Below are 27,279 nucleotides of genomic sequence, written 5' to 3'. Positions count from 1 at the left end.
GGGTGTGGGAAGCAGAAGGGAGCAAGTTGGGGGTGGGGTAAGGGGCAGGGGTGAAGCTGCTTGATTTCCCCCACTGCCTAGCCCTGCCACTGCTTTCCTTGCTGCAGGGGGGGTAGGGGGCACATTTAATACAACCCCCCAATAATTAGATTCTATACATGGAAAATTTATAACATTTATACATTTTTCCATGTATGGAAAATCTAACTGATTGGGGAATTGTCTTAAATTCAGTGTCATCTTGGATTCTGGTGAATGCAGTATTCCAAATGCATTTTAAATTAAGTTTTTACAAATGCCAGATTTATCCCTGAGTTATATGCCTCCAGCCTCATGGAAGCTGATTGGAAAAGTGTATGTATGTACCTGACACTAAGATCTGGCGGGTTTTATTTTCTTATACTTGCAAGAGAAACCCCAAAACCTGAACCATGTGGTACTAGCAGCAATGTTATCAACTAGCTCAAGGCAGTTCCTTGTTATCTAATCCTACCAGTTCACGTCAGGAAAAAAAAATTGCATCAGTGTGCAACAAATCTGCATGCTAAATATGAAAACGAAACCCTATAGGTGATAGAACCTAAAAGCAATTTCGTAAAATTGGGATTTTTGCTTGTATCTGTATTAAGAGATGAAAGTGAGTGACTTTTTTTTAAAAAAAAAAAAAAAAAAAAAGGTTCCTGTCCACACTGGCTGGTTTATCTCCAGCTAAAATCCCCCCTCCTCCCCCTTGCCCTTTCCCCCCAGCATTTTAACAATATGCAGAAGACCAGCTTTGTATTTTCTAGTTTGCTTTGGAAGAATTATTGGGACTACGTAATGTGTCATTAGTCCTAAACTGAAAATGTTGTATCTTTTGTAAAGGCATCCTTAAAAAGTCACTAAACATTTAAATTTAAATGTTTAAAAATAGTTTTACAGGCTAACTTAAAAAAAAATCTTATCCCATCCCTTTCAAATTGTTCCACACTGTTGACATCCTGATGCTGTTCTCCAGTAATAATAGTCAAGATCTAAACTTTTGATTAAAAAACCAAAACCCAAACCATACATTTCAGGGCTTATTTATACATCAAATGAACAAAAAACAAGAATATTTTTCTTGGTGTAGTCAATCTTTTAAATCACACATTCTATCATAAGCCCTGTTTACTCAATAAATCTTTATTCAAACTTGAAAAAAAATGGTCAAGATGCCTCATTACAACTTCTATATAAAAATGTATTTTAACTGGCTTTTCCCTCAGGGGCTTCGGTGGATGGAGAAGGCAAGCCACGGCCATCTTTGTATTCTTTGCAAACCTTCCAAGAGCTGGAAGCTGAGGAATGTGAGAAAATGAGTAATATGGGAACTCTGAATTCTTCAATGCTCCATAGGAGTGCAGAGTCTTTGAAAAGTTTAAGTTCAGAGTTGTGTCAAGAGAAGATAATATTGCCAGAAGAAAAGCCAGTGCATATGCCTGTGCTTAGAAGATCCAAATCCCAGTCTAGACCACAACAGGTAAAATTTTCAGATGATGTTATCGACAATGGAAACTATGAGAGTGTTGAAATTCGTCAGCCTCCAATGAGTGAGAGAACTCGTAGGCGTGTTTACCATTTTGAGGAACGTGGACACCGCCATCAGCGTCGTCGCAGGAGAAGTAGAAAGTCTCGTTCTGACAATGCACTTCACCTGGCTACAGAAAGAAGATGCTCACCAAAAGAGAGACTTCAGTTTTACTCTCCTCAGGATCATGACAAGTTTATCCAAAATAAAAGCCCACATCAGATTCAGGCATATATTCAAAATGCAGAGCTGTATGGACAGTATGCCCATGCTACTTCTGATTATGCGCTGCAAAACCAGGTGGTTGATAAATTTTTTGGACTATATGGTGATGAAGATGATTCCTGGTGTTCAACTTCATCATCATCTTCATCAGACTCTGAAGAGGAAGGATATTTTCTAGGACAACCAATACCACAGCCACGTTCATTAAGATATCCATACTATACAGATGATCTTTCTAGTCCAACTACTGCACTGTCCAGTTCTCAGTTTGGGCAAAGGACAACCAAATCAAAGAAGAAAAAAGGACATAAAGGCAAAAACTGCATAATTTCTTAACATCTTATGTTTAACAGTTGAAGACCAATTTTGTAGTTACTTGTCTGAACCATTTTTCAAGTTGTGCCTAAGCAAGTTGTTAATGCTTTGCCAATGTCAATGATAACTACTGGTGTTTACAATGTAAAACTAACATTCAGAAACATTGTTTCTCCAGGTAACAGCTTAAACTTGCCAAGTTTACCCAATAAGTTGTAGCTGTTCTACTCTTTGTTAGTGTCTGTAATAAAAAATGCAGTATGTGGACATTTAAACTTGGGTGACTAGCATGTCAGTCCATTTGAGAAAAGGGTGCAATAACATGAATGAACTGTAGATTCATTATTTGTCCTTTATTGTTGCTTTATGTATACAGATGGCTTTTATCTTTTCGGGCTTTTTCCTTAGAGTGAAATGCCCACACTCCCGAGATCTAAAGTCACACCCTGACTTCTTTCACAAGAGGTCTCTCTGTCTCTAGAAACTGGAATTTTAATCTCTTGTTGTATTTGAATCTCATGTACAACTTCCATACTTTTTGAGTGTGCTATTCTTCCAAAGAGTACTTCAGTAAAAGGATGCAAATCCAAACCTGAGTGTAGAAATAGCTGCAGCCATCTTCATATACAGGCAGTCCTCAACTTACAATGTGTTAAGTTACATTTCACACTTACAACTTTTATAAATCGACACCCTGTTTCAACTTTGATGTCAGTTTTGACTTTACAACGCTCAATCCGATGCCAAGTCATGCTAGGGAACAAGTTTGCTGCATCACCCATCTCCCTGGAGAACCAGCATCTGTCCAAACTTCTTTGGACACTTTCTTTAAGAAAGCAAACAAGACTCCAGAAAAACCTGCAACCAAGACTCCTGAAAAGACAAGAGCCCTTCAAAAAGTCCAGCAAAGTCACCTCAAAGAAGTCCTTCCAAATCAATATGGTTGCTGTTTACAATATAAATACATTAATGTAGCTATATTACTAATCTATAATTGATTGGGTACAACATTCTGGGTTATTTTTGGTGAAAATAGGGTATAGGGCCTTGGTTCAGGAACCAATCTCCCATTTATAACATTGTTTCCTATGGGAAAATCAGTTCCGAGTTGCAACGTTTCTACTTAAGACGCTGTTTTCAGGAACCAATCGTGTCGTAGGTCTGAGGACTGCCTGTACACTAAAGAAGCAGTAAATGGCCAATACATTTATCTTGTAGCTCGTTTCTTTAAAAGATAAGGATTCCATCCATACAGTCACTTTTTAGTTAACTAAATACTGAAACTATTAAATTAATGTAAGTATTGAAAATGTAGCTGTTTTAGAACTGGACTAGTTTGGCTTTATTTGGGGAGGGGTGCACATCACTGCAGTTGATGTTTAGTACCATGCTGTATTGCCTCCTCTGCCCCCATAACATTGAGGAGACAGTTGTGATCTAATGCTGGAAGCCCTTACTCTTGCAAGTAACCCCATTTTAAATAACAAAACTACTTGCATGATAATGAACATTTGTGTAAGGATTGAAAAAACTAAGTCCAAGACTCATATCTTTTGAAACCCATTATCCAGGTTTTGTAAGTGTACTAGAGGCAATTATAAATATTTATAATGTAGTATTTCATAGACTAAAAGTGTATTCATAATTTAACAGTGCAAATATTAATGTACATATTGTATAGTTAAGATTTAAAAGCTGATTATTTTTATATCCCTGAATTCCAAGAAAGTTGTTACAGTACAAAACTAGATTTTATTAGGGGTTTAACAGCAGCATTATGGATGAAAAAAATTGCTTGTCTTTTAGTCAGGGTTTTAAGTTTAGAAACACCCAAAATGACATTACTTAGTGAGCCAAAGCATAATTTTCTCTTAAATATTAAAAGCTCTGTATGCATGGTAGGGCTGTGTAAATACTCTCTAACTATGGCCCTCTTAATCTTACAAGTGTTATTTATGGGTCAAGCAAAATGTAAACTGTATAAATGTAAAAACCACACAAACCTGGAATATATCAGTACAAACATCTAATGTCTGTGTGTGTGTTTCTATGGCTTTTGTTGTTGGCCTGCATTAGAGAACAGTTCACAGTGGCTTGTTTTGCATGAGTGACAGAAAACATTAAAAAGTTAAAACATTTCATCAGTTGATTAAGTGTTAAACACTATACAGGAAATGTCAATTGTTACCCTTCAGCTCATGGGTATGGCAAGAACAATTTTGATTTAGTTGTAATAAATGGTCTACCTCTTCCAAAGCTCCATGCCTTAACCACAGGCGGAAGCTGTCTGTGTGCATACTGACATCTGCCAGTAAAAACATTTAACAGCTTTGATTAAAGTGCTAATGCCTGGAGCATTTGACAGCCTGACCAAACATCATCAAACAAGAAAACAGAACAGGGGCTCCCTGAACAAGCAGCCTAACAAAGCGGCATGTTAGCAGCAAGAACCAATATCAAAGCTTTTCTGAAAATGTGGAAGAATATGAAAGTTCTTTGTAGCAGGGAACCTGGTGCTAGTCAGGAGATGCTAGGCGAGTGAACTACTCAAGACCCAGGGGTTTTTCAGTGATGGGCAAGACTTGCACAAGTTGCAGTCTTCATGTCACAGCAGTGATTGCCTAGGAGTAGAGATGTCCTGTTTGAATACTATTGAAACGGACCCTAAAGCAGCAGCCAAGAACATGGTTGTAACTTCTGCACCAGTCATTTTAATCCTCTAAAGTAATAGTTCTCTAAACTTTTCAGAAAAATGACAGCACTTAGCTTTGATTCATTTTTTGACAATAGAAAAATAATTGAGTTCTCAAAGTGAGAAAGACCACAAGAGGTCAGAATATTTTTGACACTAAATTCCTATTTGAAATCACTGGATTTATCTTGTGAGGCACATGTACACAGTTGTGCACACACAGCAATGCTAATAGCGTTGGCATCCCATGGCATCCTTAAAAGGATCTAATGATGCTATAGTTTGAGAATCACTACTCTAAAGTGACTGATTACACTCCTCCAACTTCTCTCCCCAAAAACTACCTTTAGGCTTTGATACCCAAAGAATATGCTGTAGATGCTAAGCAAAGTGGTACGTTCCATTCTAAACGAGAGAAATGAGGTACCCACTTGCCTTGATTCAAGACCCTGAGATGTGCTAAGCTCATTCCCGATAAAGATTTCTCTTGGCTAATGAAGCATGTTAAAACGGGGTCAAAGCATGGTCTAAGACAGTTGAAGGGGGAAAGAGAGAGCAACCTTTTTGGCAGGTATGCCTTCAATTAGCCAGGCACCCTCTACTTGCCATTCTAATCTTCCTCTACCCAGTCTGCTACTCTACTTCCTACCTTGATGCTCCCTGACTGATCTGCTGCTCTGCTTTCTGTCCTGCTGTGCGCCACACAAAAGCTGCCTGTGCCTCTTGTAACACCTGTGCTGCAGGCTGGTCACTGCTGAAGCAGAGATTACTTTGTAACAGGCTGAAAAGACTAGTTTTTTCCTTTATCAAAACCATGGTTAGTCGGGGGGGGGGGGGGGGGGGGAATCTAGCCAGTTCTATACAGGGTTGTACAAAGATTTACCTAAGCACTACCTGTAGTCCCAGTCAGACTGCCACGCTAATGTGATTCTTTTTCTGCTACCCAAACTAGCTTGAATATCTGCATGGCACCCTGCACAGGCCAAGTGCTTGGTCTCACCCACCAAAGCAGAATGTTAAAGTTGCACCTGTAATAAAAATTGAATCTTGCTGAGGATGGATTGCTGCATGCCCAAGTCCCTAAAGGAAGGTAGAAGCTGCTTTTTTAACAGTGCTTATTAACCTCTGGGTGAGTGTTTACTTTTACACTTTGAGACTCACGGGGCATGGCTATACAAGATGCCCATTGTGCAGTTGTTACCGTGCAGTAGTATCCCAGCATGGTTGCCTAGTGATGCTTACTGCGCAGTAGTACCACATCATGGTTTGTGCCCAATGATGCTACTGTGCAGTAGTAACGACCTACTGTTCAGTGAGCATCTCATGTAGATGCAGCCATAGTTCAGGAATCTGCTTCTACTTTGACCATAAGCTGTGTTTATGGTCACTGTTCCTCATTAAATCAGTATAGTTCTACTTGCCCTACCCCCAAAGGTGAAAACCAAATGAAAGATGCTGAGGGCATAATATACATGCCAGCAAAGACAGCAGCCATCCTTTAAGTAAGCTTTAACTAATGTCTCTACAACTGGACCACACCTCTACACCAGAGAAGCTGCTCTTAGTTCAAACTGTGTTTGTATATTCATCCTAGGGAAAGCATGAGCTATGAGCCTCAGCTAGTGAATGGGATACCCAATAGCCTTCCTGACCTATTTGCAGATGTGAGAATTAGGTTTGGACAGCAGAATGGAAGGTCATATCTTTACCCTTAAGCTTCCTGGTGATTCAATTATGCAGAGGTCCCTTGTTGTTGGCTATGTTTAGGATGAAAATCAGCAGTTGAAACAATGCTTATTAGTAGAGGTGCACCAATATATCGGTACCGATATAATAAAAAAAATTGTCTATAATCAGATATCGGCCTGACAATTTGTCTGATAAATGCCTGTGTTGCACACAGCTGCAGTGCAGCACAAAGCAGAGCCATCAGCTGGTAAGTCGGATGGGGAGGGGGAAGGGAAGGGGTATGAGGGGGCAGATCAAGGCCTCCCCCCCATGGTGGGGGGGTGCAGGGGTAGGCACTGCCCAGCTGGGGCATAGGACAGAGGCATGGCTCATGGGGTGGGTGTAGCTCCTGCCACTGCTTGTACCCTGGGTGGGTGGGGGGGGTGCCCCCAGATCTGCGCAGCATGGGGGGGGGGGGTGTGCTGCAGCTGCAGGGTGGAGCTGATGCCGCACAGGGCTTTTCTTGCCAGGTGCTAGGAGGAGGCTGCAGCCACCCCAAATTTTGCTGTAGCTCCGCTCCCAGCCCCATACCATTGCCTGGCACAGCCCCGGCTGAAAGAACCACCTCCACCCAAGCACTCAGAAAAGCCAGGGCGGCAGCACAAGGCTGGGAGCAGAGCTGCAGCAAAATTCCTGGGGTGCAAGCAGCAGTGGGAGCTACCCCCACCCCACAAGCCACACCTCTGTCCTGTGCTCTCCCCCCTGCCCCGGCTGGGCAGCACCTGCCCCTGCCCCCTCCTTCACTGTGGGGGGCCTTGATCTGCCCTCATGCCCCTTCCACCACACCAGACTTACCACCTGATGGCAGCTGTATTAGATATTGGATCAATATCAGCTGATATGCTGCCTTAAATATCGGCTCTCGCTATCAGCCCCCAAAATCTCTATCGGTGCACCCCTACTTGCTAGCTTACTCCATTTAAGTCTTGGTCTAGATCTAAGTTCTTTTGCTGCAAGGAGTTCTGACCCACAGCCCCCACAAAGCTGCCAGAGCACAAAGTGCATTCTGGGACCACTGCTGAGTAACATGTTTACATACACCTGCAGCCAGAAGGCTTATCGCACTGAAGAAGTGTTCAGCTGGCCAAACTGGTAGTAGGAACTAGGTTTAACTGATCATTTCAGACTTCTTCAAAACCTTTTTTCCAAACTACCAACTCAGAGGGACAGCATTGCATTTACACTCCCTTACTTTAGGGGATCTTCCCATTCATGAGTGCTAGAAACAATTTTTAATTGTAAACAGATAACAAAAAAGAGAATAACTGCATCTATCTTCCAACCTGTCCTCTTCCACTCACACTTTCCTTATCTCACTAGCATTTCCTAGATACATCAGGGCAGGGCAACTAATGTAGTTTCACTACATAAAGCTTAACACAGGGGTGTACAATTTATATGGAGAGTAGGAGAAGGGGCCATATTTCTTGCTGTAAAACTGATTCTTGCTGTTAACTGACTTTCAAAGGATATTAGTTTTTCAATTCCATCAACATGCTGAAAATATATACTACACAGGGTTAAGCATAAACTTTTAAATAACAGTATGACCAGCATAAAACCAGAAAAAAGTAGTAACTTAGCATTCCTGAATCTGAATTTTGTGTTACCAAATACTTCATACTAATTTCTGGAGGAAGAAATTGTCCATTGGGAATTTCCTTTGTCTCTTGCTATCAGTGATATTTAATCTGATTTTAGGAGCTTGTCTCAATTATAAGGCAGTTTTAATGAAAGAAAGCACACCGTTCAGTATTCCCTTTAGAGGTCATTTGGTGCAAATTAAAACATCAAGAAAAATGAAACCTAGCAACATTAAAGTACATTAATGGGCACTTGTTGATTAGCAAGGTGTGTTAAATGCATTTTAGGGTTTCCCCACCTCCAGTTTTAGCCTTGAGTACAAACTTATATTCACTTGCATTACTTAAGATTCATCGATTTCTGAAACAACTTCTGTTCACATGCGAGTAGTATAGTGCAGGGGTTCTCAAGCCCTGGGCCACAGTCCAGTGCTGGGCTGCAGAAGGTTGGCTGCACGGCCGCAGCAGTCATCTGCCGGACCAAAGTGGCCATGGACTGGCAAACTGTGGCCTCCCCACCAGAGCCAGGCATAGAGGCCATGGCTCCAACTGTAGGGCCTGCAGCAACGCAGGGTTTGGTGCACCCCCCCGCCTGGGGGGTGGGGGTATCCTTACCTGTCTGCTGGCCGTGGTTGGCTGTGACTGCTGGGCCACAGTTTGCCGGGCCACAGCATAAAAACTTTGGGAACCTCTGGTATAGTGTACTGTATGGCCCTCCTTATCCTCCCCCTCCAAATTCAGTCTAAAATAGTGTCAATAATGCTGAAACAAACCTGATCCACAACACAAGTCTGATGTAGACATGTGCATTAAATTCCTAAATCAGAAAGGAATAATCCTACATGCTTTGTAGTTGTTGCCCATTGTGGGAAAGTGTAATGTGTGGAAAGCATGCGCAATAATTTTTACAGACAAAATTATTACCATCCACTCACTCACACCCTTGCATGTAGTCCAACAAAGTTAACGAGACTATGCAAGGTACTTTGTGTCATTAGGCTCTCAGTATTTCTCTTAAGTGAAAAAAAGCCTTTGCATCATTCAAGCATTCTGTTTTAGTCATTAAACCCATCTCATTTAGTTTTAATCTTGTTCTAACTACAGATGCACACAAAGAACTTAATCATACATCTAATTATCAGTATGTAATTGCGTTTGGAAATTACATATCTCTAAAATTGAAAGCCTATATGGTAATTTTTTGTTAAAGGAAACGCCGCCGGCACTTTAACAATCAGGATACCGCATATTTAGACTTAGATGCATTTCACCTCTGAAAAGTGATTATATAACACTCTCTCTCTCCTACCACAGGGACTTGCTTCTCTTCCGTAACTACCGTTGTCCTTTTTTTAATTCTAGATAGCCCTGTTGAGTCAAAATAGCTCGTAAGAGATCAAACAGTTAATTAAAGAGGAAAATCCAGTTATAGTTTCATCACAGAAATAACAAAAAGGAGAAGCCAGCCTACAGATTTTTTTTTTGGTCTGTAGAATGTTAAATGGAGCTTTGCAGGGATGATAATTATAAAGTCAATGAGTCTGGATGTTAAGTGAGCAAATTTGTCCTGGCAGTCAGAGACAAAGAATACATTTCCAGATTCCATTTTTCAGAATGGATCTGAACTTTATAAGCTACAATAAATGAAAAAGTAAAGGATGTTGATGAACACACTTACAATTTTTTCTATATTGTACATAAGCAACAAAACAACTAAGTTCCTGAATAAGTTGAGGAATGAAGAGCTTGCTTCTCGTTATTTTAATAAAAATACAGTGCTCAGTTACACTTCTAAACAACAAAACAAAAGTATACATACATCAGAATGAACACTTCTTTTTTTTTTTCCTAGGTAATTATGTAAAGGTTTTCAAAAATAGTTTGTCACTTTACATCATTATTGAAATGCATATCCTCTTCAAAGGAAGAAATGTCAGACAACAAATACAGAAAAGAAGAATACTGTGGAGACCACAGTGAACAAGCTTAGCTACTATGAAAGAGCATGGGCCTTGGGATCAAATCTCCATTAAGATCTCCCCTTCTCCACAAAAAGCATATTTATATATTAATGGCATATACAATACAGAAAATCTAAAAGCATATTTTGTTCTTAATATTGTCCCTCTTTAAAGGACTCTGATAACTCTTGATTGGCAGCATCATATTCAGCAATGAAATGTTTTAGTTCTTCAATGCATCGCTCACCTATCTCATGCAAATTCTGTCTGAGAGCAAACTGAATAGACTTTTCTAATGAAGGATCCTTATCAATCAGCATCTTCACCACCATACCAAAGGTTTCACAATCTTGTCTGTAAACCTAAAAGCAATAAATATTAGAAGCAAATTAAAATGCAAGAATATTTACACAATAAGTCACAATATTCCCTCCTCCCACCAAGTTAAAGAACTATGATAATAACAAAATCAAATGGATAATGGAGTCAACATGAATTTTGCATGTTAGACCGTCTTACAATTTTTTTTATATCCCAGGCCTGCTCTAGATGTAACAAAGTCAAATGTAGTTAGTGCAGCACTACTTTGAGACAAGAAATAATTCTCATTAGAGGAAATAAAAATTAAATATGGCAATGAATTTCTCTTGTAATGTAGTAACAACTAAAGTGTAATAAAGTAGCAGAGCAGAGAGAAAGAGTAAATTTAAACATACTTTACACTTTTGTTTGCAACAAAATTTGGGTTTTACCTTTTCAAGCACCTAATTAATCTTTAAAGTAGCAATTAGTTAATTTACCTTTTGATAAGACTTGAAGGTGTATTGCACTATTTAACCAAAAATATTTCATGTTTCTTGGCAATTTCAAAATCACCTATTAGGGCAAACTGGATACATTTCTCATAGAGAGGCTTCAATGAATATTGAAATATTATATGTTTGATGGTACTGGTGATTCAGCCATGAATAGAAAATGCCTCTGTTAGAGAGACCTCAATGTAAAAGTGATAGCAAGACTAACACTGGTGGTTACAAAGTAAGGCCTAGCATATACTACAAAGCTTTGCTGGCAGAACTAAAATTCTGTTGGCAAGGCTTTGAGTGCATCTATGCTCACAGCTCCTCTGTGGCATCAGATGTCTCCTTTGTGCCTACAGAGTTCCACCACATCTGCCAAGTGGCATATAAGCGTCAGCTGCCACCTGACAGCCAGCACAAAGCAAATGTAGGCACTCCCACATATTCTGCCAGCTGTCTCGCACCCTGAGCACCAGGTGCCTTCCCATGTAGCACTTTGCCAGCACAGTTGTTGAATGGAGCCACCACGAGCACCTGGCTAGATTGGGGTCTTTGTATGTCACCGTATTCTCTAGCAGCATTAAGTCCATATGGCCTATATGTGTGTGCCTGTGACCAAATACACTAGCAGCAGTTGGATTTGTATGTGCACATCCTATATCCTTATGTGTGTGTGTATGCATGTGTGTGCACAACCAAATATTCTAGCAGCAGTTGGGTGGGCGGATGGGTGTGACCAAATACTCTAGCAGCAGCTGGGTCTGTATGTTCTATATGGTGTGTGTGTGTGTGTGTGTGTGTACGCGTGCACACATGCATAGGTGCATGCACACAAGCGTAGGCAGGGAGGGAATGGGGAAGACAGATAAGAAAGCTACATTAAATGATAAGATTGTGAGATTGGAAACGTACCAGGACTCTGCATGAAACAGCTCTTTCTTAATTTAATATCCTTTCCACCTATGCTTGTGACCTCATCCGTTTGTTTTTTTAATTTATAATTTAACTTAATTATGCTCCTGTTAAATAGGAGCCACAGCCCTAGTCCTGAATTACAACTCTGTTCTGAATGTACAACAAGCATAAGACCATATGCACAGTCTAAGATGAACAAGTAATACTGTAAGTCTTAATAATAGTCTTACAACAACCCCTTTGAAGTAAGCACTGTAAACCATATTAGAGAGGTAAATTAGGACACAAAGATGTTCAAGACTTCCAGCAAACCACACTGTCTATAGTTCATTGCTGTAACCACTGGACCACCCCTTCCTTGACTGGTTAATGAATGTACTTCTTCTCCAAAGAGAAACTAGTCAAAGTATATGGACTCACCTAAACATCTACTCTATTCTCCCATCACACAAGTCAATACAATAAAATCCTGCCCTGTCCAGTACCCTCAGATACCTGCTAGATTTAAGTATTTAAAAGCGTCTATGAAGCGTCTTTGGTAAGCCATTACACCTTCAAACAGTTTTTTATCACTTTTGAAATAATATATATTTCCACAATAAATTTTCCAATCACAGTAAAGAGATGAGCACTTAATTTTTTAATGAGAATTCTATTGCATAACAATTTAACATAGATGATTTTTGTGCCTGAAAGCCTGGTCCAGTAAAAGGTGTCTTTACTGCCACATCAGCCTTGTTTTCTTACCCTAAAGTAGATTTAATTATCCTTTGTATACTAATATCTAATTTATTCTGTGAAAGTTTGTTTAAAGATAGAGAACATTATATAACTCCTCTAGCAAAAAAAAATGCTCAATCACTGTCATGTTATAGCTACATCACAATGTTCAAGGGTGGTTCAAATCAAGGAATGAGATTTTCAAGGGAGCTATGCTTTCAACAAAAGTTAGTCACCTACATTTTTTCTAGCCAAGAATATTTAATTTCATATGGAATAATGAAACAGAAATGTAACAGAAATTCTTCCCCATCAAGTGGTTAATGTGTTCCTTTTCTAACATTACTGGCCAACTTCCATTTATTACATTCTCTGCACTTCTGGTGATAACCTGGTTTTATTTTTTTCTGTGCATTCTTTAGGATGAAAACAATTAGCAATCAACATTTCTGATCTTTCCCCAAGGATGATGATCATTCAACACTAGCAACTAAATCCATAGTGGGATTTAGTGAGATGTATATATGCTTTCTTCCCACATACATCTATAGATGGTAGACACAAATAAAGTAATTGCAACTGAAAAATTCTCCTGTAGTACAGAATATACATTTCATGAGAATGGATCAAAAGGACAGCACAGGGGACAAAACTCACATCAGAGGGGTGGGAAAATACAAAGTCTAGGCATTATGTTATCACAGTTTAAATCACTCCCAGAAATAACAAGAAGGAATCTGGAATTTTTAATCAAATCAGACAACACAACTGATGTTTTTGATGAGAGGCTTTATAACAGGCAAGAGAGAAACTACCATTTTCACAAACTGCTTGGCACTAAACATATGTGAATTTTTCTTTTATTTTCACACACTAAAATATCTGAATAAGACAATGCCACCCAACGTATTTTTAACACAATCTCTTAAAAGATAGTATTCCTATGGGATATGCTACTAGAGCAAATAAGTTTCCTGTGCACTGCTTTGTACACTTCAGCTGTTCCTTAGTGCTCCAGCAGCAGAATAAGAGACTCGCATATTTAGTGCATTTTTCACAGCACTAAAATTATGGGTCTGGCAAAGACAACTTCAAAGCACAGCTAACTTTAGTGATTATTTCCTTGGACTCTTTTCCAAGGAATGAAAAAGTTCAGAAACATTACCCTCTATCTAATTAACCATGTGACAGACAGATGGTTACCACCTTTACAAGAACTTTCTTTTTTTTTTAAGCTATTAGGTATTGGGAGAAAAATGCCTTTTTTCCCTTATCACATCTTTATTTGTTCTCTTTTATCACCTTTGAAGTATTCAAACTAAGAATATGTGAATGACATTCTACAGGTAAAACAACCTGGCAATTGACTGTCTTCACAAAGCCTTTTATGGCATTGGCACAATCACATCTACAACCAAAGAATAGGTGTTAAGCACGTTAGTAAAGACTACAAGGGACATGTTTTTTTGAAAGGCTTTTTGTACTAAAGGGCACCTAAAGGAAGTATAGGGACAAGTAGATTTGATCCGTTTTAGTACATCTTCAGATAAACTTCATATTACAGACTTATAGTACCATTCAAATTAATGGTTATTTTCTCTTATAACATGTAGAACTGCACTATTTAAAATATCTGTGTATTGTTTTTTTAATGCTAAAGTCGACCTGAATATATTTTTGTGCAGTGCTTCAAAAAGATAATAAAATGAAAAAAGTGAGCTTATTATATTATCATGTCTGAAACATTCTACCTTAATTCACAGCTATGATAGTCAATTAAATAAGATCAGAGGAAAGTTCCTTCCTTCCTTCCGCTTTGGATGCTTCGGACCAGGCTCGCTTGGAGCTGCGTGGGGCGATCCCGAGCGTAAGACTTCCCGGCTTCCTATCTCTTTTCTTTCTTCACTCCCACCTGTCTAAAAGTCTCTAGCCTCTGTTTATTTCGCTTTCTGACTCTTTTCTTGCTTTTTTGCAGCTTTTCCCCCCACTTCTCTCCTCTCTCTTCCCTCCCCCTCTGCTTCCGGTTTCTTTGTCTGTGAGACGCTTCTTGCAGCCTTCTCTTTTACTGTCTCTTTCCCTTTCTTTCTTTTTTTTTGTCTATTTGTTACGGGGAGTTACCTTTTCCATTAGCCTGCCTTCCAGAGGTGCTCTTAATTAACCCTCCATCCTCCCCTCACCCCTTAGTTTTCCTTTTCTTTTTTCTTTTCGCTGTTTTACCCCCGCCCCTCCTTCCCCTGTCGCTTTTTTGCCCTTCCACCCTCCTCCCCCTTTGCGGGGAGGTCTCTATTATCATTTGCCACTTGAGGGGTGCATTTTTCTTCCCCCCCCCTCTTATTTTGCTCTATCCACACTTTTTTTTTCACCCCCCAAAGCCCTCCCTCCCTTTCAGTGGCTTATCTTCACTTTCTGTTTTGGCTGCATTCGCAGAAGCTTGGCCTTGAGCTCCTGTGTTTAAGTTTTCTCTTCGTTCCCTTAGTTTTTTGCTTTGCAGTTTAACCCTGTCCTAGTGAGGAATGGCTGCTCCTACACCTGGCAGCTGGCATGAGGATGTCTCTCGGGACCTCCCACTGACGCATGGCCTGAGGGTTCATACCCCTGTCCATGTGGGGCTCGAGGTCTGCGTGGAGGCTCTGGCTGCGCTCCTGGGATGGCGTACCATCCACTATGCGGGTCGTGTGAACACAGTCCCAATGATTTATTTGAGCAAGCCCGCCTTGGTTGACAGGGTGTGTGCGGAGGGCCTGGACATTGCGGGCATCCACTACCCTGTCACGCCCCTAGAGACTCAGGCAGTGAGGGTGGTGATTTCCAACGTCTCACCGCATGTTTCTCATCGGGAGCTGGCCAGGGGACTCGAGGCCTACGGGGTTCCTGCGAGTCCTTTTCGCCGCCTGCCGATGGGAAGCAAGGACCCTCAGGGGAAGCACGTCCTGTCTTTTCGGAGGCAGGTCTTCATGCTCCTCAAGGAGGGCCCCCAGTCGCTACACCTCGCTCCCTGAGCCTCACGCTCGGTCGGAGGTTTATTATCTATTTATCTGTGGGAGAGACCACGTGCTTCAAGTGCGGTGGCTCCTCCCACCTGGCTGCGCAGTGCCCTCAGGGCAAGGCGGCCGGACCATCGCCACCTGCGGCAGCGCCGAGAGACGGCGCGTCGACTTCTGGGGCACGCGGTAGTCCCAGGGAGGCTGGGAGCTCTTCCTCCCGACCTCCTTCCACCCCCATTCCATCTCAGGGGACTGGGGTCTCCAGTGTGAAACCATCGTCCAGCGGAGGGGTTGGTGCTACTACCATGGCCCCGCTGCCACCTCCCCCATCTGTGGCGCCCCCTGCCCTCAGTGCAGCAGCCCCACCGGATGGAGGGGTGGACCCCTCCCCTTGCCCCCTGCCTGCCCCGGCCAAAGTGTCTGGGGTGGCCAGGGACAGTGGCGCTAGAGCCTCATCGGATGATGGGGCTCGGGCCTCCTCCCAACCGCCTGCCAATGTGGTGCTGCCTGAGGCAGCTGGCCCTGATGGGGCAGGCCAGGAGTGGTCTGACCCATCCCTGGCACAGGGAGAGCCGCCCACCACCACCAAGAAGGGAAAAGAGAGGAAGAAGAAGGGGGCCTCTCGGGACGCCCCATCCTTGGCCAGTGCCAAGGGCCCCCCCACTACAGAGCCTGACCCCACTCCGGATGCCATACCACCCACCCTGTTGGATGTAGTCATCAGCGGGGCGGACTTGGCGGGGGGGGAGGGGCCTTCAGGGGCCCCCCTCCCCTCGCCTGTCTCCCAGCCTCCGGAGGCGGGCAGCAGCAGGGATAGTGGTGAATGCCTCTCTTCTGGAGGCCTGGCCTTGAGGGTGGAGGGAGAGCCTGCTACCCCCTTGGTCACGCCCCAACCTAGCGGATCGGATGAGGGAGTTGGCGAGATGGAGACCCAGCTCTCTGAGTCTCGCAAGAGACGTCGTGAGCGGGATGACCTCTCCCCCCCCAGGAAGACAGGGAATGCCCTCACGGAGCCGGTCTTTGACTCGGACGACTAGAGGCGGCTGGTGTGCCTGGACATCGAGGGTGTCGATGCTGAGCTCGCGCCGGGGGTGCGGCCTCGCCGCTCTTCCGTAGGCAACATCCACCCCAAGCTGGCGGAGACCCCCTGGGTCCCTCCTGACTATGGGGGACTCCTGTCCTTGTTGAAGTTAACTAAGGGGCAGAAGAACTTAGCGGAACGCATCACTCAGTGGTGCGCAGACCCCAAAGTGTTTGTTAAGGGTGCCAAGGCAGCTGCCAAGCTCATGCAGCAGGATCTGGGCACACGCCAGATGGCCTACCGTTTGGAGAAGCTGGCCCAGAGGGTGAGAGTTGAGTGGGGCCTGGGCGGGTCCCTCGACTACAGTAGGGCACAGTAGGCCTTCCTTGACCTGTCTGTATTGCCTTGCTCTGCTCTTGGGTGCTCGCTCTTCCACCCGTACTTTGCTTTGCTCTTCCTCTCCCACACCCACACCCATGGCAGCCACAACCATTGGCACCTTCAACATCAACGGCTGTCGAGACTCGGTGAAGCGCGAGGCCGTCCTGGAGCTCCTGCGACAGAAGAGGCTGGCCGTCGCCTTCCTTCAAGAGACACATTCTGACGGATTCAACCAGGCGGCCTGGCGGGCTGCCTGGCGAGGACAGGTGTTCCTGAGCCATGGCACCAACCTCAGCGCTGGGGTTGCGACTCTCTTATCACCGCAGCTGCAGGTTGATGCGGCAGTGCCGCGAGAGGTCGTCCCCGGCCGCCTGTTGACCGTCCGCATCACCCTCGCACAACATCACCTGCTGCTCATCAACGTCTACGCACCTTCCGATGGTCAGGAGAGGGTCGTTTTCTTCGAGACCTTGGCTGCCCTCCTGCGCGATGCTAGTGAGGATGATGACCTGCTCCTCCTCGGTGGGGATTTCAACTGTACCACTGCCCCGCGCCTCGACCGCACAGGGCCTGAGCCCCACCTGCCCTCCGCTCGCAAGCTGCAATCTGCCTTGGAGGGGGCAGACCTCGTGGACATCTAGCGAGCCCTGCATCCTGATGCGCGCCAGTATACCTGGGCCAGGATGGGTGCCAGTGGTGTCACCATGGCTCGTCTCGACCGCCTTTATGTCACCAGGCACCACCTGCCACTCCTGCGCAGCAGCCGCATCGCTCCCTCGGGTCTGTCAGATCACGGCCTAGCCTTCAGTGAACTGAGCCTGCCGGGGAGAGCCTGCGCACGGGCAACCTTAATGGTGTTTCAAGGTCAGCCTGCTTCAGGATTCCTATTTCCAGGACTGCTTTGCCCACTTTTGGAGGAGGTGGGAGGCTGCGAGATCGAGCCACTCCTCCTGGAAGCTGTGGTGGGATGTAGGCAAGGTACAGATCCGAGCCTTTTGCCAGCAGTACACCCAGCTGGCTGCGAACAAGACGTGCCGACGTATCCGGGAGTTGGAGGAGGACGTGGCGGAGCTCGAGGCTGCTCTGCTGGCTGCTGGCAGCGACGCGGCACTGAGCGAGAGCCTCCGGTTCCACAGGAAATGTCTGCGCGACTTGGCAGAGAGCGCGGCCCACGGCGCGAGGATCCGTGCCCGTTGCCAGGAGGTGGTTGAAACTGACGCCCCGACCCGCTTCTTTTTCAACCTGGAGCGGCGGAGGGCAGCGAGCAAAGTCTTGGACCATCTCAAGACTCCTGAGGGCCGGGTGATTACAGAGCCCGGCGAAATACGCGAACGTGCCGTCGCCTTCTATCGTGACCTGTTTGCGGCCGAGCCGTCATGCCCTGAGGCCACGCGGGAACTCCACGAGTGCCTGCCGCATCTCGATGCCCTGGAGGCCGGAGAGCTTGAGCGGGACTTGTCCCTGGAAGAGCTGGCGGCTACCACGGCCGGCCTCGCCTCCGGCAAAGCCCCGGGCCTCGATGGGTTGCCTGCTGAGTTTTACAAGACCTTCTGGCCTCTCCTCGGCCCCAGCCTCCTGCACGTTTTCCAGGAGAGCCTTGCCGACAAGGTCTTGCCGATCAGCTGCTGCCGAGCGGTGCTGACCCTGCTGCCCAAGAAGGGAGACCTGGGCTACATGAAGAACTGGCGGCCGGTCTCCCTGCTGTGCGCAGACTATAAGATCCTGGCCAAAGCGCTGGCCACCCACCTCCGCGCGGTCATGGCCTCTCTCACCGGGCCCGAGCAGAGCTACTGTGTGCCGGGCAGGACCATTCAAGACAACCTGTTCCTGCTGCGTGACCTACTCACGGCTAGCGAGCTCTTTGGCCTCGACGTCGGCCTCCTCTCTCTAGACCAGGAGAAGGCCTTTGACCGGGTGGGTCACGCCTATCTCTTCCGGACTCTGGAGGCCTTTGGTTTTGGGCCCCTCTTCACCAGGGCCCTCCGGGTCTTGTACCAAGACGTTTCCAGCCTGCTCAAGGTGAATGGTGTGCTTTGTGCTCCATTCCCTGCACGCAGGGGCATTCATCAGGGGTGTCCGCTGTCGGGCATGCTCTACGCCCTGGCCATCGAGCCGCTGCTGCACACGCTGCGACGCTACCTGAGTGGTGTGGCCCTGCCATTGGCCACCGGCCCGTCCGCTAGGCCTCCTCTCTGGCTGTCGGCATATGCGGATGATGTCACCGTCTTCCTCAACACTCAGGAAGACATGCGGGCCCTGGCAGATTGCCAGCGCGCCTCCTCCGCCCGCATCAACTGGGCCAAGAGCGATACTTTGCTGCTTGGCGCATGGACTGGCATGCCCCCCTGGACTTCCCAGGGGGGCTCACATGGCGCCGTGAGGGCCTCAAGATCTTGGGCGTGTTCCTGGGGCCACCGACCTTCATGGCGCGCAACTGGGACGACCTCGAGGAGGGGGTGGAGGCTCGGCTACAGCGGTGGCGCTGGCACCTGCCCAGCCTTTCCTACCGGGGGCGCGTCCTTGTCATCAACAACCTGGCGGCAGCGACCTTGTAGCACCGGTGCGCCGTGCTCGACCCTCCACCAGATCTACTGGAGACACTCCAGCGCAACCTGGTGGACTTCTTCTGGGATGGGCGCCACTGGCTCCCACGAGCCGTCCTTCACCTGCCTGTCGCTGAGGGGGGCCAGGGTCTGGTTGACCTGGCTAGCAGGGTGGCGGCCTTCCGCCTGCAGGCCCTTCAGCGACTGCTTTACAGTGAGGAGCAGCTGCCATGGCAACAACTGGCTTGCCGGTTCCTGCAGAGGGTCGGCGCCCTTAGCTTTGACCGGGAGCTCTTTTTGTTGACACCCATGCTCCTGAACTGGGCGGTGCTTCTGGCCTTTTATCGCAGCGGGGTACGAGCCTGGCAGGCCGCCTTCTGCCTCCAGCCCGGACACTGTGTTTCCCGCAGCTGCTGAGGGAGCCTCTGGTGCACAACTCAGCCCTGTCGTGCTCCGTGCCGAGCCTGGCCTCTGCCAGCCTCACAGCCACCCTCATCCAGGCGCGTGTCCTCCGCCTACACCATCTCCTGGACCCCGCTCAGTCAGCCTGGCTCTCGCCCGAGGCGCTGGCCACACAGCTGGGCGTGCGCTCCATCCGCACCATGAGTCATCTTCTGCGTGACATCCGCGCCGCCCTCCCTCTGGCGGCCGCCTTGAATGAACATCTCCAGGCGCACCAGATCCCGCGGGCCGCGGATGCCGCGAGCGAGGCTTTCCCTTCGCTGCCGGTCACCCTCGGCTGTGGCCGCGGATTTGGCCGGTGGGCCTGGCACTCTGTTGCGGCTCCCCATGCTTCCCGATAGTGACATGAGCTGTCCCTTTGCTTCTCTATCGCGTAGAAGCTTGTATGCCTGGGTGGTTTGTGTCCGCCATGCTCAGGTGCTGGCGGGCCACCCCGATACACCGTGGCGATGGCGCCTGGGGCCACCGGCTTCCCCACCGGCCCACCCGGCGTGGCGCACATTGTATAAGCCGCCGACCGCCAAGAAGACTGGCGACCTGCAGTGGCGGTTGCTGCACGGCATCCTAGCCACTGGCATGTTTGCGTCCCACTTTGACCCAGCCGCTTCGACGGCCTGCCCCTTCTGCCCTGGGGGCATGGAGGAGGATCTCTTTCACGCCTTCCTGGATTGACCCCGCCTGCGGCCGCTCTTTGCCACCCTCGAGCCGCCGCTGCGGGCGCTGGGCAGGAGCCTCTCGGAGACCACCTACGTGTGCTCCTTCCCGTACCGGGCGGCCGAGCGGGGCGCCATCTGCCTGGCCAACTTCTTGCTGGGCCAGGCCAAGATGGCCGTCCTCAAGAGCCACCGTAACCGGCTTGCCGGCACCGGCTCAGACGATGCCCCGCGGCTCTTCGGCCTCCTAGTGCGGGCGCGCCTCTCGCTGGAGTTTGAGCACGCTGTGCTCCGGCGGGGGGTGCCCGCCTTCGAGGCACTCTGGGCCCTTGAGGGAGCGCTGTGCCACGTGGAGGACGGCCGTCTCAAATATGCTCTGATGTCTTGACCGGTCTGGGCAACCGGGCGGACGCGGTGGCGGACTGTGGCTTCCGGCTTGTGCCGTGCCCTGGGCCCCCACCAGGCTGCTGCTGTTTATTTTCTTGGGGTGAGAAGATGAAGGTTTTTGTAGGTGTACTATGGGACAGGGAAGGGTGGAATTGTTCGTTTCTCGAGGGCTATATATATAAATAGCATGTTAGACAAGATGTGTATTACTGCGAAGTTGTTTGTCACGGTGTGATGTTCTGAATGTCCTGGAATGGTTTCTCTTGGTGTGGTTTGATGGTTTTTTGCTTTCTGTACCTGATCTTTTGTGAAATAAAGTTGTTAAAAAGTCAAAAGTCCTTCCTTCCTTCCCTCCCTCCCTCCCTCGGCACACTGCTTCGGGTGCTGGGCCGAGACTTCTCCGAGGACGCCTACATCCACTCCTTTCCGTACCGGGCGGCCGAGCGGGCCACGGTCAGCCTGGCCAACTTCCTGCTGGGCCAGGCCAAGATGGCCACCCTGAAGAGCCGGTGAAACCGGCTCACCGGCACCGGGATGGTCGACGACCTGCAGCTCTTCCACCTGCTGGTGCGGGCCTGCCTCTTGCTCGAGTTTGAGCACGCTGTCCTCCGGCGGACGGTGCCCACCTTTGAGGAGCGCTGGGCCCTCGAGGGGGCGCTGTGCCAAGCCGAGGCGGGACGCCTGATCCTCGTACTGTGATACCACCGGCTGCTCAAGCTGCAGAGACGGCGTCCAGTGGGCCGAGGCCTTGGACTTTTTTTGTTCATGCGGGTCGACCCCTGAGGCCTCCATGGGTGTCCCCGCTGGCAGAACTGTAAAAATGTAAATAGTCCTAATGTTCGTTGTGTGGTTTTTTTGTGTGTGTGTTGTTTTGGTTAGTCTAGAGTGTACGGGCAGGCCGTGCAGGCCATGAGCCCAGGCCTTGTCCATGAGGCCCAGATATTTGGGCATACCTGTACATGCTCTTTACTGGCTCCAAGTTATCACCCTCCCTGGAATAAATGTCTCTTAAAAGTCAAAGTCTGTCTGTCTGTCTGTCTTTCGCAAATGATTTTAGAAGCCACAAAATGTACAGAATGCTAAAAATGGGGGAGGAGGGGACCCTTCTCTCCCCCCCTCCCCCCAGATATTCCACTGAGAACAAATTAATACTTTGGAAACAACAGAGAATAAATATTTTATCTTCAACAGATAGATTAGAAAGAACTTGATCTGCTCCCCCTTTAAAGAGGTGTTAGGAGCCAGATGTCAGGCTAGCTAGGAAAGTTTGGGCAGCGACAGCTGTAATGATGCAGTCAGCCCCTTCAAAAAGAGCTCTGAAGCCTCTTTAAGATGCGATGTTGGCCCTGCACACAAAGATGGGTTCTTCAAAAATTCAACTCAGCAAAGGAAAGATTCAGTTTCAAGGAAATAAACAGTGAATAAGGCCACGTGGAATTCTGAACTTTAACGAACACGGGAAACAGCAGAAGATTCCAAACATGTAAAATCACTTAATAAAAACAATTCTTTGCTGCAAGGAAAACTGAATCTGGATTTGGATCTTGAGTACTTCCAAAATATCCCTATCTTTGGCACTGAGGCTGATACAGATTCTGAGCTCAGGCCATTGAAAAGCTCATTCCTAAACATGTGGAATTGAACACTAAAAATGATTCCATGTGCGAGGTAAGAAATTATAGAGTTCCTATAGAATGAGAACTATACCAGCAGTACCATTACTCTGTTTGCTATACATGGCAGGTAATCCTGAAAGCAGCTAAAGCTATATAGGGTGATCATTTACCAACGCTGTAGCACAGTGTTATTCTCTGACCTAAGCTGTCTCAGACATAATGCAAAGAATTTGTACTACTTTAACAAACAGATGAAGAAAGAGTAGAAACAGCTGCAGTATTCCTATTAAAAGTTTGTATTATCTAAGAAGAAAAAGTGCTTTAGCTGACTTCAATTCCTCTTTAAAAAGATCCTTAAAGCCAACAAATCTGGCATTCTTGAGTTTTCAAAGAACAAAAACTATATTAAATTTTGAGACCTTTCATTATTTAAAGGACACAGCCAAGATAGAGTCCCATACTGTGTTATTCACTGTACATGCTGTTAGGACCAGTTTCAGCTAAAGCTATGCACACACAAACAAGGTCTCATGAAGTAATCAAGACTGCATTATAGCATGTCAGCTCTTCTGCAGCAATTGCCTTTATGAATGCTCTTACACTGTGGTAAAGGTGAGGTAGCTTTCCTCTCAATCAAAGTGAGGTATGTGGTTTCATATTTTCTGGGCAAAAGTGTGTGTAGTTGATGTGTTAGCTTATCCCATGGTAAACTGTGTTCCTACACCCTACTATTTAAAGGTGAGATGTTAAACATATCAGCTAATACACACAACAGTGGTACTGTTTTAAATGTACAGGCAATTGAAATAGTAAGTCCCCTCATCCCCAGTGTGGATACAGTTAAAGCTCGTGAAATTATTCCCACAGAGAAAGGAAGCACCATACTGTATAAAACTGACACAAATTCTTCGTGCAGACAGCGCTTTATCATACACAAAACACATTATCTTTAACTGGCCAAGTACTGTCCTAGGATTTAACTCGACTAGTTTAAAATATGTGCTGTGTGTTAAAATATACACTTGCTTTTTTGTATACTGTGCTTTCCAATACACTATGTAGAATGTGTGTTAGTTAAAATAACCTAACATCATATCTGTGAACAGCACATGATTATGCAACTGTCATAAACCATCAACACAAACAGCTATTATACATCACCAGGCATTTGTGAACTTTCAAGTGTTTGACTGTGCAACTTCAATGTTGTTTTAATGGTACAATTTATATTGAGATAATATAGATATCCTATGATACATTTTTTTCTAAAAATGGCCTGCTTTTTAAATTCTATTAAAAATAAAAAGCTCCTCTGTAAACTACAGAGGTTGTATTCTTGTAAACTGCCCTTTATTTGATGGGGGGGGATTTAATTGAGAGGGGGAAAAGTTGGTTGCCTCTGAAATTCAAGGGCTCTTAAATTCAATTTAAGGATGAATTTAAAACACTCTTGAATTTCAGAGGCAACCATATTTCCCCTCTCTCAATATAAGAAAAAAATAACACATCAAATAAAGACCAATTTATAGGCATAAAACCTCTACAGTGCATAGAAAAGGTTTTTATTTTTAGCAGACTTTAAGAAACAGGCCATCTTTAGAAAAAAATATTTGAGTTAAAAAAGGGCATTTTATATTTGAAGTAGTATAGTATTGGTCTGGCTCCCACCAGTATATAGAAGACAGCTGGGCTATATAGGTGAGTCAATGTTAGTATGGGAACAAGAATAGGTTGTTCTAAAAACTTAGAGGAAGTAATAAAACTATCAATGTTTTGTTGTACTGATAAGAACCTAACAGAAGTGTCTTAGAAACTTAAAGTGGGGCAATGAGTGAGGCCACTGAAAATTAGAGGGAGCATGTTGTGGGGGGGAGGGAAGGGATGGAGCTCACTGGAAACAAAGAGATGGTAATAACTAGTTATTCCTGTTCAGGAAGGCTGATTTCCTTGGCAAAAGGCAGGATAGATTTGTGTTCCTACACAGTGTCTGATGAATAAGCTTCCCCTAGACATCTCTGATTTAGTTAGACTCATTGTCACTAGCAATCCCTCAATTCACGGATGATCTCTACCTACAACAGTTCATTGATGGTTCTTGAAGTGATTTAAGAGTCCAATCCTTAATCCAATCTTTAGTTAGACTATAAAATGCAAATCTACCCTGCCTTCTGCCTGACTTCAGACTAATGACCTCTCTCAGATCTGCTAAAACAGTGATCCTCAACCAATGTGCTACACCACCCTGGGATGCCTTGAGAACGTTTCAAAGGTACAGTGGGGTGCCACAATGTTAGCACTATCAGGGGCACAAACATGATTCAGAGATAAACCCAGAGATTTCAAACAGGAATCCACAGTGTCAAAAACATTTTGATCTGCTGTGGGGTTTTGGAGTTTTCTGCAACAGAAGAATCATTCTATTCTATATCTATAGTAAAAATGAGTTCCAAGAGGTGCCTCGAGTCTAAAAGGTTGAGAACCCGTGCTAGAATATAGCAATGTTTTGGCAAGTGAGTAGATCATTTGATGATAATGTGATTTTTACTATATGCCTCAAACTTCAGAGTTAAAGTTACCTTGTGTTAGTCCAGAATGGATTGAGTGGCTAACAAATCTCTGAACAGCAGGAAATGAAGGATTAAGGTAAATGTAAATGTAAACACCTGAAAATCAGAAAATGCAAAATTAAAGTACATACCAATCCTGGAACATTCATTTAGGATTGGTAGAGAGAGGTAATCCATGTTAGTCTGAAGTCAGGCAGAAGACAGGGCAAGGGGAACTTTAAACATTAATACATTTAGAAAGGCTTTTGTAGGCTACAGCCTACTTCGTCAGGTGTAGAGAGGAATAAGTAAAAGCAATGTCTCAAGAAATGTACTAGAGCTATATGGAAAGGGTGCTAATATTTTACTTGATTTGTGCGGAGCAAGTTCAGTGTTTGAGCGTAGGAAGGTCCCTGACTGCTAGTTTTGTCATAGCACTACAGCACTGACGTATGCTTTCTGTAGCATCTCAGAGAACAGAGTGAAGAAAAAGAGCGTTACTCAGAGCAGACAGAGACAAACTGGTGGGGGGGTATACCGCATCTGCATTTCCTGATTTTCAGGGGTTAATTTAAGGTTAGCAACTCTCCACATTCTGCAAGAACGCTAGGCACCAACTGACAACCAGAAGTCTGCATTAAAGTTTTGGTGCATTTAAGTTGCTTGATTTTAAAGAGAAACTTCTCCACATTTCCATGTACCACAACCTAACTCTCCCCCTTCACTGCCTATGGCTTTTAGCAGGGATTGCCCAGGCATAGAATGCACTGGCTACATGGCCTCTTTGCTGCCTGTGTATCACCTTCTCCAGATCCTCTGTCTCTGTGCCCAGATCCTCCCTCCCTAACCACCTTCCACACAACGAAACAAATATAGACATGGGATCTGCAGGCTGAAGAAATGAGGATACTGGACAATGAAAGAGCTAGTATGGAATCACTTGGAGACATGAGAAGAAGGATGGTCGAGGACCTAGAAGCAGAGTTTCCTGCCCTCCTCCAGACTTCCTGTGTAGATTTGGGCAAGTCAAATTGTCTGTGCCCCAAGCATCCATGCCAACAGGGATGCTGGCAGGATAACCTGCCGTGTCAGACTGAGACACTGGCACTACAGTGATAAGGACAAGTTCTATCATTCATATGCAAAATAAAACCAAAGGCCTAACATTCCCAACAACAGATCTCTGCCATATTCCTTCTCACCTCCCTCTTTTCTCTGTTCCAGTTTTGTCAGCACTGTTCCTCCGTGTTTTGACCTCTCTCTCCCATTCCCCTCCCTACAATTCTCCCTATCACTCAAACCTTTCCCATACTCCCCCTGACAGGGCCATCGCTCTAAGCACTCCCCTCGCTGACTTTCATTGTGCTTTGAGCACTGAACCCCTTCCTTTGCCCCACACACCAACTCTAGTTTCCTTTCTTTTTCATACTTCTGGGAAATTTAGGGTGGCTATGGGAAAGCAATGGGTTTGTAAGGAATGCATGCACCATCAGGAGGAAGGAAGAGGCAGGAAACTGGAGGTGCAGATTACCTACCACAAAGAAAAGGGCTTTATATGACCTTCTTTGCCACAAGAGACTCAGAAAGGTGTGAGGTTTCTTACTTTTATCACAACGAGATGTTCCCAACTGAAGGAGAACACCCTATGGAGATAAATACAGCCTGAAGCAACAGCTCTAAGATGTGTGAAGGTCTCCATTCAGTGGTGTCATGACCCAATGATTGTGTGCGCGCTTCGGCACTGTAGAATTATTTCCCGCCACATGGAGCTTTCTTTGCACGGTGCAATTCTCAGCTGCAGAGAGAAAACCCCGGTGCAAAGGAGTTCCCGCCACCCATATGTAAATTTGTTCCCCATTATTGGCTGTTTCTAAATTATTCCCACGTGGCGGCTAGCGATTGGCTTGCTAGCCATATAAGAGGCTTGAGCAGTTTCCGCCCAAGTCGGAGATCTCCGAGAATCTCAGGAGGATCCTGAGAACCCCGATTCCGAGAATTCCGGAAGAAATCCAAGAGAATTCCGGCAAGGAGCCACGATTACCTCGTGGATTTCTACGTATATCTCGGACCGAATGATGGTTTGATCAGCCATCAAGAATCTCTCCCCGTCACTGCACGATCCCTGACGTACCCCTGCCCTGCGCGCTCGTTGAGAGTCACAGCACGGACTCTCGTATCGGTTCAGAGAGCTCTCATCG

At 45.8% G+C, this 27,279-nt stretch overlaps 2 protein-coding genes across 8 annotated transcripts in view; one reads left to right on the top strand and one right to left on the bottom strand.

Annotated features, from left to right (window-relative positions):
- Window positions 1–4,114, top strand: part of PRICKLE1 (prickle planar cell polarity protein 1) — a 97,347-nt gene extending 93,233 nt beyond the window's left edge. For all 3 annotated transcript variants that reach the window (XM_019492671.2, XM_059726021.1, XM_059726022.1), the window contains exon 8: window positions 1,248–4,114. In XM_019492671.2, coding sequence (XP_019348216.1) covers window positions 1,248–2,110 — 863 coding nt within the window. In that variant the 3' untranslated portion in view covers window positions 2,111–4,114. The remainder of the gene's footprint in view (window positions 1–1,247) is intronic.
- Window positions 4,115–9,838: 5,724 nt separating this feature from the next.
- The window catches only part of PPHLN1 (periphilin 1), a 130,790-nt gene continuing 113,349 nt past the window's right edge, over window positions 9,839–27,279 (bottom strand). For all 5 annotated transcript variants that reach the window (XM_059726023.1, XM_006269092.4, XM_006269088.4 and 2 more), the window contains one exon: window positions 9,839–10,415. In XM_059726023.1, coding sequence (XP_059582006.1) covers window positions 10,206–10,415 — 210 coding nt within the window. In that variant the 3' untranslated portion in view covers window positions 9,839–10,205. The remainder of the gene's footprint in view (window positions 10,416–27,279) is intronic.

The sequence above is a fragment of the Alligator mississippiensis genome, chromosome 4, assembly GCF_030867095.1.
Source record: "Alligator mississippiensis isolate rAllMis1 chromosome 4, rAllMis1, whole genome shotgun sequence".
Lineage (NCBI taxonomy): Eukaryota > Metazoa > Chordata > Crocodylia > Alligatoridae > Alligator > Alligator mississippiensis.
Note: the sequence above shows the minus strand (reverse complement) of the source record. Positions and strands in the feature narration are given on the sequence as shown.